This window comes from Hylaeus volcanicus, chromosome 2 (assembly GCF_026283585.1).
Source record: "Hylaeus volcanicus isolate JK05 chromosome 2, UHH_iyHylVolc1.0_haploid, whole genome shotgun sequence".
Lineage (NCBI taxonomy): Eukaryota > Metazoa > Arthropoda > Insecta > Hymenoptera > Colletidae > Hylaeus > Hylaeus volcanicus.
This window is the reverse complement of record NC_071977.1, coordinates 24,443,648-24,461,234: the sequence shown is the minus strand read 5'-3', so window position 1 is coordinate 24,461,234 and position 17,587 is coordinate 24,443,648. Positions and strand designations below refer to the sequence as shown.

At 41.8% G+C, this 17,587-nt stretch overlaps 1 protein-coding gene across 2 annotated transcripts in view; it reads right to left on the bottom strand.

The window, feature by feature from the left end:
* Positions 1–356: 356 nt before the first annotated feature.
* Positions 357–17,587, bottom strand: part of LOC128885249 (discoidin domain-containing receptor 2-like) — a 239,163-nt gene continuing 221,932 nt past the window's right edge. For both annotated transcript variants that reach the window (XM_054139192.1, XM_054139191.1), the window contains 3 exons: positions 15,263–15,404; positions 8,822–8,971; positions 357–8,162 (listed from right to left, as the gene is read on the bottom strand). In XM_054139192.1, the coding sequence (XP_053995167.1) occupies positions 8,001–8,162; positions 8,822–8,971; positions 15,263–15,404 (454 nt within the window). In that variant the 3' untranslated portion in view covers positions 357–8,000. The remainder of the gene's footprint in view (positions 8,163–8,821; positions 8,972–15,262; positions 15,405–17,587) is intronic.

Here is a 17,587-nt window from a genome sequence, read left to right as displayed (position 1 = left end):
TTTTAATTATTGCAATTATTATACGATCTACACGTATGGTTCGAAGCAATAAATTGTCGGGAAACAAATAGCAGTATTCGGACGTACCTTCCAGGCATCACGATCCTCCAGGAGAATTCTTCGTGGAAATTCCAGCGCTGGAAATTCCTCTCGTGTAATCCGCCAAATTGCACAAAACAAACGAAAGAAAAGGAAAACAGGTGAAATAGAATCGTGGACCACTAACCGTATTACACTGTCTCGGAATTCCCGGACAAGACGTGTCGAGATACCTTGCCCGTAAGACGGCCGACGACACACTGTGGTACAATCACGAGGGAAGGCACAAACGGGTGTGATAAAAGTCGAAGCGCTGAGTATTTATTGAAAACGAATCGCTATGTACAAACGTATTAAATACAGGGTGACTGACACATTTATACAGGGAAAGGTGGAAGGTGTTCGAGTGTTTACCACGCACGATAGTCAATACGCTCGCCGATAACAATAGATAACTGGCCTTGTACCCGCGACCGCGCGCGGCCAGCTTATTTACAACCCATTTCGCCGTTTATATTTACACGCGGAGATTGGCAGGTACGTCGACATCGCTGCGAACCCACCAATCAGCGACACTCATTTGCTGGAGCGTCTCGTCGCCTCCCCGAGCGGATTCCGACCAAACAATCATTAGGGACGAACCCTGGGATTTGCCCTTCCACTAGCTTCCAGTTTTTTGTATATTCACGAGAGTTTCGAAGATTGCAAATAATATTAGGGAGACGCGATTAATTCATCGAATAATATCCACTGATTTCATCGACACAGTCAGGCACTTGTCAAACTTTTACCTTTTTGAGGCCCTATACACTTTCCCCCCTTTTCAAATTTACTCTTTAAATACTCTTATGAGTCACGCACAGTATTCAAAGATTAAATCTGAAGGACCAGGATGAGCCAATCAAGTATTCCCAGAAAAAAAAGTTTGCAACCGAAAACGTCAGAGTGTTTCACCCTCCAACGAAACGTTTGCTGGTGTTTATAACCAAACCTCAACGAACAAGCGAGAACAAACGTGAAACGTTGACGCGGCCAGGCTCGTGTTCGACGTTTCACGAAACGAAATTTGCTTTCGAAACGAAGGACACTCGAATGACCAGGCTGCGTTCGTTCTGTCGTGGTTTTGCGCGAAGGAAGAATTCGCACATCAGAGGGATAGTCGGTTTATCGGTGTTTGTCGAAATCCGTCGAGGCGACTCGAGCTTGGCTATCGATTCGATGTTGCACCGCTATCGGGGCTGCAAAAACGAAAGCTCGCGGGCGGCCGGTGAAAGGGGAGAAAAAGCGCGATCGTGTTTCATAACGAAGGCAGCGGATATTAAATTCCGTCGGCAAACGTGAATTCCCGTGTACGCGGCACTTCCGTGATCCGACTTTTGTTTGTGACCGCCGGCCCGTGGCTCGCGACGAAAACCGAACGCTTTCATTGCGTAAATATGCGCGGGAAAACAAGGCTCGTTTACAAAGGCGAGACGGGAGGAGGGAACCACCGATGTTCGAGGACGAAAGAACGATTCGCTTGATGCCAAAGGAACCAGCTCCGGTTCCTGGATAATAAACGCGAATTCGAGCCCTCGACAACCTCCAACCCCTTTGCGATACGATTACCTACTCCTTCCAGAGAGAAAATTGAATTACTTCTTGGAATAGTTTGAGTATTTTGGCGATTTTTAATATTATATGGAAGGGAAAGACGGAGAATATTTTGTAAGTGAGGAAAATTTAAAATTCAAATGAAGGAAATGTTATGAGTAGAAATTAAAAATAAAAGCATGATGGCCTCTGTCAGATCAATTCACGAGTCTATATTTGATCTATCTTTATCACATCAACCAAAACGTCGCGTAATCGAATTACAGACATTCGAGAAATGTTCCGATGACAAGGCGTGTAGCACTGAAATTCCAAACGAATATTCGTAATTAAATCTTCCAATCGTACGTGGTAATAGTATCTTGCACGATTAATGGCTGTGTTATGCGGGTCAGTTTCAATTTTAGTTTATGTTTAATTTCAGCGAAGTAATTCATCCTCGGAGCGGTTAATTTCGAAATGAAGAAATAGTTCTCTAAATATACGGGAACGTTACCGGAACGCGCGAACCGAGTTTGTTAATTATTACGTAGCGGATCGGCCGAAAACGAAATCCGATATGAGGAAGCGTTGAATTGTAACAGGAAATATCGTGGGCTCTCTACGAAACTAGAACGTTATATTTGCCTAATGTAACTGGATGATAACTGGTCGCTAAAGGTTTCTTCCACCATTGTAAATAAAAAACCACTTCGTGAATAGAAGATCAAGAAATGTGTTTGCAGGTTTTTAGGATCCTAGTGGAATGGTTCTACGGTGACTTTGAACATTGAACGGTCAATTGAATGTTGCTGGAACTTCGTTCCACAGGAGACACCCTGCTCCCGAAATATTTAATGCACAGACGATATAAATATTCACTTATCACACGTCGAAGTATGAATGAAACATTGTATACAATCATCCATGCAACAACCAAGTGCATTTCAGAGACTAGCAAAATTTGATTCCGATAACAGATGACGAATGAATGCACGATACAGTCATCTTTGTTCAAGATAAAATATCATTTCGTTTTATAATTGAAAGTATAATATTTATGAAGTTGTTTTACTCGTTATCGAGTCAAATTTTACCCGTCTCTGGTGAGTTTCTAAACGTAATCGTTCGTTCGTCGATCCCGTCTTCGCCTTTGAAAATTAAAACGCATCGTGGGAACATTAAGTAACGCATTTTCTCAGCGGATGAGTGAAATGTGCCGCATATACTCGCGGTTTTGTTATTACAAACTGTACAAAGTGTTTCTCACGCTTCGTAAGATTATCGCTACAGTGGAAACGATTAGTTCAATGAATTCTCATCGTCGATGAATCCTCGACGATTTTCAACGTGTATATGTGTGTATACATATACAGGGTGTCTGACTCGAAACAAGTCAGATGACTATCCACAAGATCTTTCTAAGTTGATACTAAGTTCTGGAATATAAGTACGATATGCAAGAGAGAATGAAAAAATACTTACATCTGTGGCTTTAAAACTTCTGAAACAGATCACGTTGAAAGTAAAATTATTCTTCTGTAGGAATTCACTCGTCAAAACTACGAAACTTATATACAAAACATTTGTTCACATCCTCACAAGAAAATAATTAGGTTGTCAGTAACGAGTGAGACATCCTGCGAATGTTTACTTCTCTCTCTTCCACTCTCACTCTCAAACACTCGGCTCACACGATAGGAATTCTTCCTACAAAAAGAAACGTTTCGCCATGAACAATCAGGAACGAGCAGAGCAAGATATGTTCAATTTCACGATATATACAATACAATCAAATTCCTCCGCGTACAATTGTTTGTTTTTTATTTCTGTATCGAGATCCACGCATTCGTCACGTCGAATTTTTTCTTCGCCCAAACAAATGATATGTCGATGGCACGATATTATATACTTAATTAACAACACTGGTTCCACCCAATTTAATCATTTTCAATCTCGATATTTAATTAGACGAAAAGATCTCGTTACGTTACAATCCCATTGATCGAACGTGAAACGTATAGGAAGTGCTATAAATTCCAATAAATTTGTACAAAAAAATGGTTAATGAAAAGGAATACGTTCCACTGGAATTCCAAAGATAATGGTCTCGTTAGTACTCGAATATTACACGTATCCAAAATTCGATGCAATTCGACGTTCGTTTTGTTCTCCCTTGTATAGGACATGATATGCCACGTTAAAAAACGAGCATTCACTGGTTTGTTTCAAATAAATTAGATTAATTTGTTGCTTCGTTATGCAGAAGAGAAACATATCACGTATACTTCCATCGTGAATATAATGGTTTTAACGAGAGCATTGATACCTAAACGAAACGTAATTAAACTTTAATATGGAAACCACTCTCTTTCGTTTTCCATTTCAATTTGTAGGAAGGACTGCATGCACGCCTTCTCGTTCATTCGATCGTGCAGAAAACGTCCACAAAGTCGGCCAAAATTGCCATCAATATATTTCATTAAGCTCATCAAAGTGGATATGTACATCGATCCCCTGCGACACAACTAGACTAGTCCTGCACGACCGAGCATAATACCCGTTCTCGTTTTATCGTTTTCCTTCATTGTTTCGACGAAGGAAGGTCACAAATGAAATTCCGCGACTTAGGTGTCGCTGGATATATTATACGTTCCCTAATAGAGTGGCAGTATTCCTCACTGTTATCGGTCTTACTTTTATATCATATTAAATTACCAACGTCGTGTCATAGACAATATCGTAGAATTTTCATAATCAAAATGATACCTCTCGATTAGTTTCACGGCGAACCTAATCCTGCGAAAGGACTCTGATATTTTTCATTCATTTTTTATTTGTTCGGTAGGTCTTTATTCTATGAAGTCTCTTATGTCGTATGTGTAAACTAAACATTCATGAACGAAAAGAAAAGTTCTAATATCGACAAGGACCGGAAACATCAATGGTCTGGAGTAGGTCTTCGATGAAATGCTTGGAGAGGATTTATGTATTGATAATCTTGCATCGAGCAAATATCTGATTATTTCAGTTACATTTTTTTATATGACGTAAATTAGCTAGAAATGTTCAAGAGGGCGTTGGTCCTTTCGCACAACTATTTTCAACCGCGTGCACATTTATCACTTATGTTTTCTACGGTGATTCATATTTTACAGATCATGAGTGTGACTGTTCAGTAACGTTATAAATTCCAGAACAACGCATCGGTACGCCTTGCGATCTAACGTCCTCTAACAATTATTAAGTTTTTCCTTGTTTCGCGCTGACCACGGTCCTGTACCCGATAAACATATTACATTGGAGGAAAAAGAAAATCGATTTGGAATTTCTTTGGTTTTCGTTTCTAACTTTGCATTATTCATGAACAGTACGAATACAAACCAACTTCCTTCTCTGAGAACCAAAGATACTAAAAAGATCATTTTGCCAAGTTGCCGAAGAAACGGAGCAAAGCGAGATGATAAATTTCTTATACTTTCTGGTATTTTATATTTAAAAACAGTTTTCCAGCAATGTATGAACGCACACACCTCGATTCGATAAAAGATTTAAAACTATCTCAGAGGCGAAGTGAAGCGAGCACAACGCGCAATACTTTCCGGGACATCCTAATGGAAACAAAAATCGACGTTTTATTGGCCGCGAAAGCTACGTATCGTCGAAGCTCTCGTCGATCTTCGACAGATCGGCAAAAATACGTCCAAGAAACGAGCGGGAATATCCATCGGGTAAATGGACCGTGTCTATTCCTTCCTATAAACTTAACTTCAGGTCACACGAGAGCTTCTCCTTCCTACGTCCCCATCCAACCCATCCCCTATCTCCGCTCCCAGGAATCACGATGCATTCGACTCCGTGGTTTTGCTGGATTCGGTTCTCGGGACGGCGACCAAGTTTTGCGAATCGATATACCGGGTTAACGAGCGCAAAACGGTCGCCACACCGCCGAGGGGAATGCGAAGCCTTAAAATCGACGTTCTCTAATAATTTTATACTATCGGTTAATCCGTTAACATTCTTTACACGCTATATATATTTATATATTTATATATATACGAATTTTATACTGCAACCTCTAGTGGTATTGTCAAACATTCATGCACTTCGGCTAAGCGCATCTTAAGCTTATTTAGTAGTTTCAGAGATGGACAGGATCTCTCTCGAAATAAAAAATTCAAGTGATATTTATCCATTAGTCGTCGAAAAAAAAAGTAACTGGAGTCGTCTTTATTTGGTGAATGACGGATAGATTGATTCGTCTTCAACTTAGAGTAAGATTTCCATCTTTGTACGTTTGTAAATGAACCTTGTGAAATAGAACAAAAATGTCCGTATTCGTAAGTTATTCGTCAAGTTAAACGTAAAGTACCTTCACGCGAGTTTGTATTTAAATAATTTCGTTTTCATCTGGATGACGCCCATCTCTGGATTCAGGGAACTTAACGCAAGCCCGTGGCCCGAGGAATTCCTTCCCATCGTCCACTTTTTCCCCTCTTTTTCGATAAACCAGCCCAGTCACGGGACACTGGTCCGTTCCGCTGGTGCACCCTCCGTCGAACATAATCGGCAATCTCAAGTTCCGATGCGCCCTGAACTACCCCCGATACAAAATCTGCGTGCGTCCGCCAGTTTTTCCTTCGTCAGCGGCGGTTAATTAAAGTCTCGCGTAAAAAAAAAAAGAAGGTAGGAGATAAAAAATAGAGCGACACTTCGAGTTCGACACTTTAACGAACTACAAATGCCCTCGGGTGTCTTACCGTCGCACCGAATTATCTTTCAACTCGATTCGTTAGAAACGTACATTAACATCACTAGTTTCAAGAAGGATCAACCAACAGATAGCTTATCACCGATTTATCGAACAAATTGTTAGTCTTGTTATTACCATTTAGAAATTGCTTCCTTTCAGTTCTCGAACACCCGCGTTTCTCGAGGAAAAGAAGCGAAGTGTAGACTTTGCGTGGACAGAGATGCGCAGAATTTTATTCGAACGATAAACGAGCGAATAAAGGCTCTAAGTAGCGATTTACTCGCAACATTTATTCGACTGTATCCAGACAAGCTGTTGTTTGTTCAATGTGACACGTAATTTGATTCCATCTATAATTTCAGTTTGTGATTTGTATCGAACAAACGACAGGTCGAATATTATGTTTATTCGTTTAATACGTGAGAATTTTACCCATCTCTGGGCGAAGAAAAGGATGCGTCTTCGACAATTTTCAAAGTTCTGACCGCGTGTATTCTGAACGTGACGCGAGTGCCGTTGTGGTGGGTATCATAAGCTTGTTTGCCGACAGTATCAATTTCAGGATAGCGTATGTGCGATTTATCGAACGTGCTCTCTGTCTATTGGCCCACGATAGGAACGTTCCATTTCGTGCCGGACGTCGCACGAAATCATCGTGCAGATCAGCGTTTACCAAACTTTTTTGCCACGGGGACACTTTACGTCTCGCAATCTATTTACAGTACGTTTGCACTCATTTCTCGATGTGAGAATCGCGAAACTAATAAATTTCATCTTCGAAAGTAACATCAAAATAAAAATACATGCATGAAAACGATCGAATCCGTTGAAAATTTAAGCTATGTTTACATAACGATGATTTTTAATTAGAAATAATGAATGTCACTACTTTGTACATTTTTCTTGTAGTAACCATACATTGATACACTGTTACCTCTTCGTTACGATTAATATGTCAGTACATTAATAATTGAAAAGAAAATAATATTAAATACTACAACAATATGAAAGTGCTATACGCTGCAAGTATGCAAAATTTATTTTACCTTATTTTCTTAAACTTTATCCACGCTTTTTCATGGAACACCAGCGTTCCATGTACAAATTCGGGAAACACTGATCCAGACGATTCCCTCCGCGTACCCAGTGATCGAAAAGTACGCAACGAACGTTCGAAGGAACACGATTTACAAATGTTTGAGACACGATTCTCCTGGATCGACCGATCGAATCACGATACAGTCGTGAAAGTGAGACATCGATATGGAATTAGTATGCTGACTGCTGAGAATTTCACCACGAGTGGCACCACGGAATAGAAGATCTATCATGGTATATACGCCAACGTATACTATGATAGCGCTCAACGTCAAGGATCGGTTCTCGGATACGTTTCCAAAACGGAGAACGACTCGATCAGTCTCCGCGTTGATGGATGAACATGACCAATTTACCGACGATTTACCTTTCAATCCAAGACGATTCATCGATCGTCATCTCGAACGGTGGGCCACCCTAGGTACTAACTTGGTCTGACTTGGTGTAACTTGGTCGTCGAAGGGCTGTGCCACCAATTTCCATTCAGCTCGCCGATCATAGAAAGCCGGATGAGGTTCCAGCCTTCTAGTTCTCTGTATCAGGTGTCGTTCGTGTCGCTATGCTTATAAGCGAGATTCTTTCGTTGAAGGAACAGGTGGATCTCGCGGAAATTCGGTCGATCCACGTCGTTACGTTGCCAACACTCGCGCATCAGGTCGTAGACGTCCTTGGGACAGTTCTTGGGCAACGGGAGGATGATCTGCGACAAGCAGGTGGAACCAGAACAGATTATACACAATGTATCTATTTGGTTCATACATTCAAAGGCATTCGATACGAACATATTTCAAATAGTTTCATTTTGGACCCATTTTGATACTTATACAGTTGAAAACGTAATACATTGCAAGGACCGAATAAAGTATTTTAGATGACAAGACTGTTTTCAACTGTAGTCTGTTATGAGCATGAAAGAAAATTCCACTGATATGGGAATGTGTGTATTACAAGTGACAGAGTTTTCGACTTTAAGATATGTACACTTTCAGTTACTCTTAAACACAAAAGGGTTAAGGAAGAGACTAAAGATGAAGTTATCTTTAAATCAAACGATAAATATGCCTTGGGAAAGATTTAGATGTCCGAAACTCAACCATTTGGAGATAATTTTTATTTTAAAACCTCCCATTTGCCGTTTCTGAAAATCGGAGGAAATTCAAAAGACCCGAGTTTAATGCGAGATTGTTCGAGCGAGTTGTAAGAGCCAGCCAAGTGTAATCGAGAGCCTGAAAGAGGATGCGAATGGCGTCATTCACCGCGGTGAAAGGTTTAGAGGGCATTTAACGCGAGGTACTTATCGCGCACATTAGATTGAGTATATGCGAGCACAATGAACGAAAGATAGGGAAGAATACTTACCCTCCTCTCGTCCTCTTGGTAAAAATAAGTCGCGTTCTCGACGATGCGATGGTCGGGGAGCTCCTCGAACGGTTGCTCCCGCGCGAATGTTAGAATTTCCCAGAGCGTCACCGCGAAAGCCCAAACGTCGCTTTTCGACGTGTGTCTTCCCTGATGGCATTGAAACAAATAATTTGTCAAACGTTTACGTACCTGCGTCATCCGTTGGCAATTTAGCAACGATCGACATACGCTTGCGATACAGTAGTTCATTGGATGTTATGTAAGGCTAAGGGTAAGTTATGTCTCGACTGTTTTTTCAATTATAAGTAACAAAAACAGTATTTTAAATTGAAGTGTAAAAGATTGACTTTGTGTAGGAGAGGGGCTTTTAACGACGAGTGAAAAAGTAGAATAGCGCAAAAGTACTCGAGAAAGAACAATTGTCTCCAATAAAATACAATATTGCTATTGTTAATATCACGTACTTCTTGCCTATCGTTGGGAACAAACGTGGCTATTTATGGCGATAATAATAAAGTTACAAAGGGTAATTGTAACATAAAGGGTAGAACGGCAAAAAGTTAAAAAGAACGAACTCGCGACAACGTTCTTTTCACCTTTTTGTCGTTCCATCTTCTATGTTACAATTACCCTTTGTAACTTGATGATTATCGCTATAAATAGATCTCTGCATTCTATAAAATAGTAAAATTTAATTCGCAAAGCGTGAAGTCGAAACGTTCGAAACCTCACAAACGGCAAACAGAGTGGCCAACACTCGAATACCATTTTCATATTGACCTATTTTCGAGGAGGCCAATATTTACGGGATCCAGTACCGCTGCGAAATGACAACACAGAGAGAAAAATATTCAGAATTTCCCGGGACAAACGATATTCACGCGATCGCGCGTTGTTCCACGGAAACAAAAGGATTCCGTTTCTTTGGAGACGCTTTGCCACAGCTACTGGGTAAGAGTCGGCTAACAAGACAAGCGTAAAACGTGGAATAACGATCAATGGGTTAGCTGTCGCTAGAGAAAAACCTTTCGTTGGGGAAACCGGCGCGAAGATCTGGGCGCAACGTGGAAACTTAAGTCCCGACTGTAGCTAGGAGTAATTTATGGAAACTGTGCGCGCCGTCGAGTTCGACGAAGTTCAGACGAGAAAGCACCACCGTGAAACGGTTACACGTCTTTACCCTTTCCTTCGCATCGGCAGTGACGCGTCTTGCGGTTCCCTCGACTGGCACGCGCGTATTTCTCCTAAGCACGAAAAACCAACCGACGGGGAAACGGCGCGGAAAACGCTGCGGTATTTCGTGAGCAGTCGCCGTTCCTCGCGTTCCCTTCCAGCCACGATTAACAATTTTTTGAGACTACTCGCCTGGAAACGAGACTTTTTAAAACTAATCGCGTAGAGAGGAGAAGTATACGATGCAGATATAAATTAGAGCCCTCGTGTATACGTGTACGCGTGTCTCACCTGTAACACGTAAAGTCGTGTAGAAATGCGTGTAGTAAATACTTGTGTCAATATTACACGGACCTACCATACCTACTCCACGCGAAACAGGATTATTTTTATGTCGAAAATTTCTATAGTTTTATACTTCTATATAGCGCACCCAAGGCATTTCTGTTAAAAATCGACTCTTTTCTTTGTCGCAGCAATTCCGCAATTTCTTTGGAATTGGCAGTGTCTTACGGTTTCCTCGATTGCGACGCATTTCTCCGTTTCGAGAAAAACCGGTGGGAAACGGCTTGGAAAATGTTGGCGAATTTCGAGCGGTACCTAAGCGTCGTACCTCGAATTCATCGAGAAACGAAGCGTTCTATCCGTGGTTAATTGATTCCCGTTTTCCCGCGTACAATCAATCAACGAGTCCGAGTTAAAATACGATAAAAGTCGTAAATAAAACGTTCCATTTCCGTGGCAGCGAAATTGTTCCGGTAATGGAGTCAATTTTTCATTATCGTCAATCCACGGGGGGAAAAATGGACGGAGAAAGAGGTCAAAACGAGAGGGTGAGGGGAGCAGAAGACGATTTTCTCGTCACTTTCGTCGCTCAGGTACATTCGAAGTTGAAACCGATTTACGGAGACGACGAGGCGCGGCAGGTGGTATCGTTGCTTGACGAGAAATTACTCCAAGTTAAGTGCTTTAGTTACGTAATTTCAAGCAACTACTCCATCCTGGGCGAAGACTGTATGCGCAGGCAGCGAGTTTACGGATCACGCGTGTTACGAGAACCTTATAAACGTACTCGACTGCCGCACTCGAACGCTCACACGTGCGTGCGAATCCGCTTTCCAATTAGAACAGAGTTGCCTAATGCCTACCAATCATCTAAATCGTACCTCTAAACCGTCTTCGCTATTAATTGGAACGAATCGTCAATTTTTCTCTGTTCTGGTTCGGATCAGTGATCAAATGAAATACATATGTTAATTCTCTGGGAGTTTAAAAATATTGCCTTTTACGAAATTAAAAGCGTTTGGATGACAAACTCAACACTCGGAATACCACGGACGATCTAGGTGCTTGTAAATTGCATATGATGTAACTCGCTGCACGGCAAACAGCCTGGTTCGATTCCTCACGGCCCAGATTCGTTGATTCTGAGAATCGAAGCGTCGATCGACTTACCGACATGGGGCCATTAGCATCGGAAATCGCGTATGAATGAAATCCGTGCAGCGGCAAATTGATAGCTAAATGGTAATTCGACTAAATGGGAAACGAGCGGGCGATATAGTATTTTGCCGGTCGTTCACGTAGTCATTTCGAATTGACTGCGTCGTTAATGTTTCATTATTGCCATCGTTTATCTGACCTCCGCCATTGTGTCCCGTTAATGAAACGAGCCCTGGTTCGGCGTGAAACGTCGTTCCAAGAATTATTCGGAATTAGCGTCGATTTAATGATTTAACGTTCGACTTTATTAAGTTCAACGCCTGCGTGAACTAATGTCCCGCGGTCAGGTGTCGTAAACTTCGCGAGAAAGTCGACTCGAACCTTTGATATTAAGACGCAACGCATGACCAACGCGTGACCAACGCGAACGTAATGAAGAAACCCTTAGAATTCCTTTCCATCGTTAGCGACCAATCAGCGGTAATTGTGAAACTATACAGGCTGCCCTACTAGCTCACAGTAATTGTAGGTAATTTCTGAAAGATTTAATTACTGAAATCTGAACTATGATTTGGACATCATACGATAAGCACACGTTGGATACTTTGTAAAAGTTCCAAATGAATATATTTAGATTATATTTAGTTCAAACTGTATTTAATTTTATGACTGCATCTTTCATTCTAGTGAATTCTTCACGTTTGAATTTCTGATCAACTTTATTCCTGCAATATTGTAATCGTTTTCAAAGTACGTATCCGAAGTGAATATCTCCCTCTCGGTGTGCCTGATTCTCATACAGATCGTGTTTTACCCAATAATCGCGATCTCGGTTACTGATGCGCGAGGAATTGGATTCGAAGCTTGCCGCGTCACGTCTGATCACGCACGGGCTTATTCCACTTGTCGCGCACGCGACCACGAAACACCGAAAAATCCCCATTGTCAGAAGCCCCCAGTCTTTTCCCAGAGGGATGACTCGCGTTCCCAGGGATACCTGAAGAGTAAACATGGACGTCCTCGTCGTTCTCTCTACCGAATATTCGTGAAATTGTTGGGATTCACGCTTTACTCGCCGAATGGAACGTTGAGACTATTCCCACTCACGAGGGGAAAAATCAGATGGTCTTACTAGAATTTTTGCGGGAAAGCTACCTGCGAGAATATTTTGAAGTTTTAATGGAATATTGTAGAGTATATTTGCTACACTTTATCGTTTTTTTAATGATCGTAATGGGAATATGGTCTGTTTCAAAATGGCTTGAAGAATAATGCACTGACAGAAGAGATATTTTCAATAGTAACCAGTATATTATCTCGACATTTTAAGAGCTTCTAAAACACTACATTCTTTTCATTGAAATTGTTATTTTCAAATATACTTCGCCGACTTTTGCAGACAAAGCGCGCTCGTATCCTGAATATTCAAAAAATCCAATATATAAAATTGAATATTATTCGCGCTGGTTGTTTTCCTGCAAAAAAAATCAGCTCGAAAATGAGGACATACTCATTTATTTTCGCGAAGCAGGAAAAATTCGTTTGACATCAAACACGAACTCCGAAAGTTAGAGCATTGTATTGGCGAGCAAGTTCGACTCGCTAATGCCGGCCGACCGCAGACAGTACTGACTGACGCTTCGCGGTTTCGCAGATCGACAGGACGATATCGACGGCTACGTACGAGAAATTAAAAACAGGATGCTCCCGAATAAAATACGTCACCGAACGTAGAAGCGCAACCCCCATTCGTTACACTGATATACTGGCATAACGTGCGCTGCCAATAAATTCACCGTGACCGCGGCGAGGTTCTACGTGGAATACGTACTCTCGCGACTTCATTCCCAGCGAACGAGGCCGTGGATACTAACCGTTTCATATTTCTTTGGGAGAACGACGCGATAACTATCGTCCCTCCCCCTCTCTAGCGGGGGATAATGTGGCGGAAAAATTGTTAACCCGTGCCCACGGTACCCGTTTTATTTATTGCATAGGGGACTCTTTAGATACGTCGGAACGCCGGATAACCGTTTAAAAAGAAGCGAAACGATTGGAAGAACGAAATGCAGAGGAAATGAAGGAGAAAATTAGAAATGAATAGACCGAAGCATAAGTTGTAGGGTACTAAAAATTAGAAAATTATGCTGTGAAAGAGAGACAGAGGGAAATGCCAGGAAATATCAGTATGCTTTTGGTTTTGTTTGAGCCCGCAACTAATTTGAAATTACTTTTAATTTATTCTCTAGCATTTTCTATGTCTTGAGTGATTTAAATCAAATTTTGCTTCATTTGGCAGTGATACAGATGAATCATGAATTTTTATTTCGTACCAGTGATCTACCTTCAGAGATGATCAACCTTTTAATTTTTCTGGATGTGCATATTCCTTAAATCGTTCGCGTGAAACAGGAGACTCAAAACAAAACAAACAAATTTCCCTGATTTCGAGGATAGTTAGACAGTACCATTAAAAAGTGAATGTCTCGCGTTATTAGCCATCTAAATGCTCCCTAATCTGCACGCTCTAGTCTGAGCCTGGAGCTTCGACTCCTCGAATCCACTTCGAGTTCTGGGGATCCGCGTGGATCAGCGCGGATGGGTTTCTGAACACGGATGAGAGTTAAAATGGATCCCTCCCTCCAGGCGGATCGAGGCAGATTCGAAGTCAAAACGGGTCGAGGCTCGCGAAAGCCATCCATTAAACAATGATCGCTATTGTTTCAACTTACCAAAACGGGTGTGTTCAACGAATCTTAAAGGTAAATATTGGACGAAAAAATTGATCGCCTGTCGACACGAGCGCGAAATCGTGGGGGGCGCGGGGGACTTTGATTTCGGACAGGCTAAACAACGGACGAGCGAGTATTCACGAAAACCAAACCGAGTTTCATCGCGTGGATGCGCAACCACGGTCCATTTAAACATCACTGACCGAAGCGGCACGATATAAAACCGTTCGATCGTGCTCGCTTTTTTTTGCCCCCCAAACCCTCGACCGCTGGACGAAAATCGTTTACAATTTATCTCGCGGCGTCTACTGCGACGAAACCTAATTCGGTCCTCGCGCTGCGGAACGACTGCAATTGGGGACATTTCGAGTCGCAGAGTCGCGCGATAGGTATCGTATGGTTTGTTGAATCGGAACTAGCGTCGGGTGAAACATTTTCACCCACCTGTGAAAATTGTAGAACAAAGAGGGACAAAATTCGGTCTATTCGTTTTAAGCTTGTCTAGGCCACAAAACTGGGTTGAAAACGAACACGATATACGGGAAATTCGCAGTTCGCGATGTTCGATTAATTGTCGAAGAATTACTTGAAAATAACGTGTGACATTTCATCTTACGCGTTATTAGAACAGTGGGGAAACGTGACTAATAAAATGCTTGGAATTCGTGAATAGGATAAATAGATTATATCGGGTGACCCGTAACTCGTTGTACAAGCGAGTAGGGGGTGATTTTACGTGAAAAATTGAATCGAAAATGTAGAATATTTTGTTTTAATATGGCCCTTTATTTTCGAAACAAATTAGTTTCAAAATTTGTCGAGTTCGCGTGCACTTGGATCAGCTTCAACTCGACGAATTTCATTGTATATCACCTCTATTCTTGTTCGTGAACGTTGTCAATAGATCGATGAATAGATTTCCAGGAAAAAAATGTTACCACATACTCGCTTGTACTATCAGTTACGGGACACCCTGTATTTATGAGATCCAATATGAGTTTGACTTTGAGAAGCTGAATTTTTAAATAAATTTAGTACCGTGGTGAATTATTATCTTACTCTTGGCCTGCAACCTTGATTAACCACTCACCATCAGCATGGATTCCCAGGCCATCCATCGAATTGGCAGTGGTGGTCGACCATCGACTCGAAAGTAGTCAGCTGCGTAGGCGCTTCTTCCAGAACCCAGATCCGATACCTTCACCGTGTAACCACGGCTCACCAAGCAGTTTCTGCAACAACCCCACCCACCCACCCTTAGATTAGTCCCTGTGTCATTTACTTATAAAAATAATGTGTAAAACTTAATGTCCCATGATGTAATTTTCTTAAATTCTCTTTTACTCCTCTCCAAAGGTAATATCAAACTAGACCGTCGCTAGCCAAAACCTCTCGTACTGTTTATTTTATTTAGAACACGGTTATACTGCATTATGTTAACGACAAATGAAAAAAGCTTTCAATCCATTTGTCGGCAGTTAAGTCTTTTTCCATTTGGCTCTCTCGTCACTCGTCCTGAACCCTCTGCCCCGAGCCTATGACCCTTGGTATTTACGATACAACTTCCGTGCTGCAAGAAAGTACAGCAGACCTCACGAGATAATCCGTCTTCGAGGTCGAGCGGATTAGTTCGGTCTCCCCTGTTCTGTCACTCGGACACGTAGAGTGAATTGCTACGAAACGCGCTTAAAGCACGGTTCGCGACCCTCGAGCGGGATCAGCGTAAGCTCAAGAAAGAATATTCTCTGACTGTTAGTGCTGGTTCGATGCGCTTCGATCCATTCTGACAGAAAAATTACATCTGGAAGGATTCTGGGTCCACGGTGGACCTGGATGAAAGAGAAAACTGGTCAAATAATAATGCCATATATTTCAATAAAAAAAAAACTTCTTTATATTCTTTATATTCTCTTTAATTTGTTGATTACTTCTGATTTATTCTCGTCCTTATACAATTTATTGAAATTAATTCTAGAACTAGACACATGGAGAAACATTAGAAGCTTTCTCGTAAGAGTTGAAACAGTTTCCATCCCTGAAGGGAATACTTTCAGTGCTCCTCGACTTTCCACGCGCTTTAAAGCATCGTCTCGCCAGCGATGGATTCCTGAAGAGTGTTTCGAGGGAAAGGGAGCCGCGCTTTTAAGCAGCCTATGGCAGAAAGGTTCCCAAGCACGTCGAAAGAGATGGCTGACCAAAGTTTCGCGCTGATTTGCACGTAAAACCAGGCGTTTATCGCGGAACAGTTTACTAACTGCCGCGACGCTTTTATTTTACGTACGTCGCGAAGTGCCCTTGGCGTCCGTAGCTGATCGAGGCATCTGCGAGCCTTCTGGTAGTTTCGCCAGCGACTTTTCACACCGTTGGTTAAACAACGCTCCGTGACACGTGTGGCGGGGGCGATTAAAAATTTTATTACGCGGTTTAAGTAATCTCCCCTGTTGCAGCAGGACGCAGCAGGGAAGTGCGGTTTCTGCATTCGATTACGCGGCAAAATGACGGCAATTGCAGGCACCGTAGTATATTTTGTTGTCAGTATTAATAGCGTCCAACCATATCTATTACGAGCGGTAACGAGCATGGTACGATTAAAATATTTTAAAGGATCCAACGCGTCCCCGTTTATAATGGAATTGGGGGCAATATGGCCGCTGGTGTTATTCAAACGCGTTGTATAACATAGAAGAGATTTTTTGTTCATATTCTCGTTGATAAAAAATACTACACAATGTATTCGGTTGTCCGGAAAGTCCGTGCCAATGTTTAAGAAAACTTCAAAGGCACATTTGAATTTTAATATATATTTATTAAATAACATAGGTACCATTTTGTTCCACAACCTTTCCACCTTTTAAGAAATCTGTGCATGCTATTTGTTGTCAAGCATTATGATTTATTCAGACCTGTAGCACCTACCAAAAATTGATATGGCCTTCCCAAACAATTCAACATATCTACCGTACACACTCTGGAATAATTTATTTGATAGGGCTATTTAATTGCGATTACCTTGATGAGGCTGAAAATGCTGTTATTGAAATCTAACATCTACCAAAAATGCACAGTAACGTACAATGACAGTCGAGTATATCTCAAATCTTAAGTCCACCCAGCTCATAACATCCCAACATGCGAGATACATGCCCGCTCTCGCATAGTACTCGAAAACGAACATAAAGCTTCGCAATGCCCAGCAGCCTTTAACAACACGCGAACAGAAGCGCGCGGCTCGTGTAACCTCTTCGTATATTAGAGAATAATCTGAACCACGCTCGTGTAACTCCCGTGTTCTCTTAATAACGCGAACGTCAAAGGTTTCCGGAAGGGTGCCTTTCGCTGTTGCGCTAAACGCGACAATGCCTGGGAATTGTTCGTTTAATCGGGACGGTTCAAAGGACTGGCAAGCGTTTCATAT